At 46.7% G+C, this 4,287-nt stretch overlaps 1 protein-coding gene across 9 annotated transcripts in view; it reads left to right on the top strand.

The window, feature by feature from the left end:
* The window catches only part of LOC114485185 (rho guanine nucleotide exchange factor TIAM2-like), a 43,873-nt gene that overhangs the window by 17,546 nt on the left and 22,040 nt on the right, over nucleotides 1-4,287 (top strand). For all 9 annotated transcript variants that reach the window (XM_028486108.2, XM_028486109.2, XM_028486110.2 and 6 more), the window contains exon 6: nucleotides 2,829-3,053. In XM_028486108.2, coding sequence (XP_028341909.1) covers nucleotides 2,829-3,053 — 225 coding nt within the window. The remainder of the gene's footprint in view (nucleotides 1-2,828; nucleotides 3,054-4,287) is intronic.

The following is a 4,287-nucleotide window of genomic DNA, read 5'->3' as shown; positions in this document are numbered from 1 at the left end:
GCTCTGCGGCATGTGGGATCCTCCTGGACCGGGGCACGAACCCGTGTCCCCTGCATTGGCAGGCGGATTCTTAACCACTGCGCCACCAGGGAAGCCCTGTTTTTCTCTTTCTGACTTACTTCACTCTGTATGACAGTCTGTAGATCCAACCACGTCTCTACAAATGACCCAATTTCGTTCCTTATCATGGCTGAGTAATATTCCATTGTATATATGTACCACACCTTCTTTATCTGTTCGTCTGTCAATGGGCATTTAGGTTGCTTCCATGACCTGACTATTGTAAATAGTGCTGCAATGAACATTGGGGTGCATGTGTCTTTTTGAATTATGGTTTTCTCTGGGTCATGCCCAGTGTGGGATTGCTGGGTCGTATGGTAGTTCTGTTTTTGGTTTTCTTAAGGAACCTCCATACTGTTCTCCATAGTGGCTGTATCAGTTTACATTCCTACCAACCGTGCAAGAGGGTTCCCTTTTCTCCACACCCTCTGCAGCATTTGTTGTCTGTAGATTTTCTGATGATGGCCGTCTGCTGAGCTTTCTAAATGGAGGGTGGAGGCGATGGCTTGTGTCCTGCTAGGATGAGAAGGACCAGAATTAAGAGGCACAACTTAGCAATTTGAAATAGACTAAAAGCTGTCAGACTTTGGATTAAGGTTTAAGCAAGAGAATTGGCTTCTGCCGACTGCCAGGTGCCGCAGGGTCGTTGCAAATGCAGTCATTCATCCAGCAAGCACTTCTTGGATACCTGCCCATGAAACGCCGGGCTGTAGCCCCTGGGCTGCTCTTCAGGATACAAAGAGAGAAAAATTACGATCCTGTTCTGGACTAGTCCGTGATCTAGTGAGTACAAGATCCGAAGTTCCCAGAGTGGAAGTTGTTAAGTGAAAACCCAGAGAAAATGGACGGTAGAGGCTTAAGTTCTTCCAAGAGTCCCAGTGGAAGTGAAGAAGCTTTTCAGGAAAACCCTCATTGACAAATACTGTAGGGTCTCCTTACCCTGTGGAAGTGGTCTTAGGATGTTAAGACTCAGGTTATCTACTGTTACGATTCTTAGAATCTTTCTAGCAAAGGAGGGGTCAGGCTGAGGTGTGGGTCCTGGTACTCTCGTTGAGTCTGCACATCATCTTGCAACACTTACTGACCTTCTCTGAGCTTCAGACCCTTCAACCCGTAGGATAATAATAGCTTCTAGGATTGTTTTAAGGGTAAACCATATGATATGCATGTGTTAAGTGCTAAAGAAATTCTAACTATCATGACTGCTGTTATTGTGAATTAACTCCAGAGAAGTGGGGGTGAGAGCCAGGAAGTGAAGTGTGCTTCTGAAATGCCTCCGAGTCCAAACCCAGTACTGGGTGTAGACACGACGTGAGCTATAGATTCTATGTGGCCGGAAGCTTCATGGAAAACCTCCTAGGTCCTCGATTCAGGTCTCTGATAAACTTGGTCCTGGCTGCCCCCAGGGCCCCTGTAGAACAATATAGTTGTTTCGGGGCCCCTTTGATTCTAGATTCTTGGGAATCCAGAATTCTCTGAAGTGTTTTGGGCAGTAGGGTTTCCCAGCACTCACCTGGTAAATGCGCTGGGCCCCTAGCCTTACTGCTGTCTTTAACCTGAGCTGACTGAAAAGAGCCAGGGCCTATGGTTTGATTTTCCTTTTTTTTGTTGTTGTTGTTTTGCGGTACGCGGGCCTCTCACTGCTGTGGCCTCTCCCGTTGCGGAGCACAGGCTCCGGACGCGCAGGCTCAGCGGCCATGGCTCACGGGCCCAGCCCCTCCGCGGCATGTGGGATCCTCCCGGACCGGGGCACGAACCCGCGTCCCCTGCATCGGCAGGCGGACTCTCAACCACTGCGCCACCAGGGAAGCCCTGATTTTCCTTCTTTTAACAGAAAGGTTTGCTTGAAATTTCTGTGGTGCTTTAAAGCAAAGTAACAAACTGGTGTGCATATGAATTGTAGGAAAGGTAAATACATGGGATGAAATCTGCATGGACTTAGGAGGAAGTGTGAAATGAATGTTTTATTTTGTGATTCAGGAAAAATAGCCTTAGTTTTTAAGAAGTTTTCCCAGTAGTTCCCATTGTACGATCCCACAGGTCATTGGAGGATTAACATCGTGCTGTGAACGTGTGTGGTTATTTCTGGGCATCGGGAAACTGAACGTGTGTTTCAGCCTGCTTAGAATCATACATCTTTGCCCATTCTGCTTTGTTCAGACTTTCTTTACTGTTTTTAAAATAAAATATTCTTATATGAAAATACTATATGGTCATTGTGTCTGAAGGTACTGAAGGGTAGAAAAAGAAAACCGCTATCCATATATATTCCCAATATTCACAGACGACTATTTTAATATTATTGTGTCCTCCCCGAAATGTTCTTTTATTGTTATTTTTCATAATTGAGTCCATGCCATAGATGAAATTTCACATCCAGGCTTCAAAATGTAACCATTTAGTCCTAATATTTTCTCATCCTATTAAAATTATGACGATAAACCCCTTTTTAGAGAGCAGCATGACGTACACTGCATGGATATACCCTGGTTTTCTTATCACTCCCCTGTTGCTGGGGTACAGCTTGATTCTATCAGTAGTTTGTCTTCCCGTTCTGTCTGGGGCCATGTGTCACCCTCGATGTTCTCACAGGCCCTCTGGCGTAAAGGAAGCCTGTGGACCTGTGTTGAGTGTGTGTTTTTAAAATTAAACAGTTTTTATGAAGTGAAGGTACTTCGGGGTTTTACATGTTCAAGGCCAGCCTGCCACTTCGGAGAACACTTCTGTGGTGAAACAATTCCAAATTGCTTTTTTCCCCCTGTGTTTAGGCCACCAGCCAGACAGATCTGGAGAACTGGGTCACCGCCATCCACTCGGCCTGCGCGTCCCTTTTCGCAAAGAAGCACGGCAAAGAGGACACGGTTCGGCTGCTGAAGAACCAGACCAGAAACCTCGTTCAGAAGATAGATATGGACAGCAAGATGAAGAAGATGGCAGAGTTACAGCTGTCCGTGGTGAGCGACCCAAAGAACAGGAAAGCCATAGAAAACCAGGTACAGGCTATTTACAAGTGTTTCCTACCACTGCTTATGTCACTCAGGGCAAGCTCAGATGGGGGAACTGGTTCCTACAGCTCTGCGGGGAGTAGTTTCTGTGGCTTTTTGGTTCAAGTACTTAATGACTGCACTTTGGTCATATGAGGGATGTGCTGTGCTTTGCAACCTTTGGTGGCTGTATATGTACACTGGAACATTGTGTGACCAAATCTTGTTCCCTCGTGTTGAGTAGCTCCTTGCCTGGATGATTCTCTCATTTATTGGCACTTTCGGAACAAAATTTATATGATAAAACTATTGGAAGATTAGACACATACGATTCTAATACAGAAGATGCCTGTGAAAGAGTAGTTTGGTATAATACAGCTATTCCTGTGTCTGTGGATTAGAAAAAAACCACTAATTTTTTAGTTTGTTTTGATAAGGTGCTAAGGAAGATGCTTTCTCTGGCCTGTCTCCACATTCACGTAATAACTAAACAGCTACTTTCTATGCTGTTTGCATTTTAGAGGAGAGGGAGAAGCTTAGTTTCTATTTGCCTTTACTCAGACAGCCTGAGCACTTACACAAGTGTCGGTGAAATTTCTAGCACCGCTCTCTTCATTCAGTTTCCCTGGGAAACACACTGAGGTAGAGATTTGCATATGGGGAGTTTTATTAGGACCCTTCTCAGGAGTAAGGGAGTGAGGGAGCAGGATTAAGGAGGGACTCGTTGAATTGTGTTGAGCTGATCCTACAGGGCGCTTGGGAGCTGGGAGTGGCCATTCAGAATTGCTTGCTTCCAGTGAGGCATGCTGTGTCATGCCATGTCTACTGGTCAGAGCAGCTGCCTTCAGAGGAGGTGGGTTCCCATTCTTGCGCCATGAGCAGCTAAGGGAAAGAATGCCTCTGTCTTGAAAGGGAGGTCTGGTGGTGCACAACAGTATCCACTACAGTCCCTTCAAAATCAGTGTCAGATGATTTGGGAACTTAAAGAGGGATAGGGCAAAGATGGGTGGGCGTGTTCCTGAATCTTTCATTCTTTCTGCTTTGTAAATTATTAGAGAGAGACCAGGTTCTTTAAAAAAATTCCATGGGGCTTCCCTGGTGGCGCAGTGGTTGGGAGTCCGCCTGCCGATGCAGGGGACGCGGGTTCGTGCCCCGGTCCGGGAGGATCCCGCATGCCGCGGAGCGGCTGGGCCCGTGGGCCATGGCCTCTGGGCCTGCGCGTCCGGAGCCTGTGCTCCGCGGC

This window comes from Physeter macrocephalus, unplaced genomic scaffold (assembly GCF_002837175.3).
Source record: "Physeter macrocephalus isolate SW-GA unplaced genomic scaffold, ASM283717v5 random_725, whole genome shotgun sequence".
Classification (NCBI taxonomy): Eukaryota; Metazoa; Chordata; class Mammalia; order Artiodactyla; family Physeteridae; genus Physeter; species Physeter macrocephalus.
The sequence above is the reverse complement of the archived record's forward strand: the minus strand, read 5'-3'. Positions and strand labels throughout refer to the sequence as shown.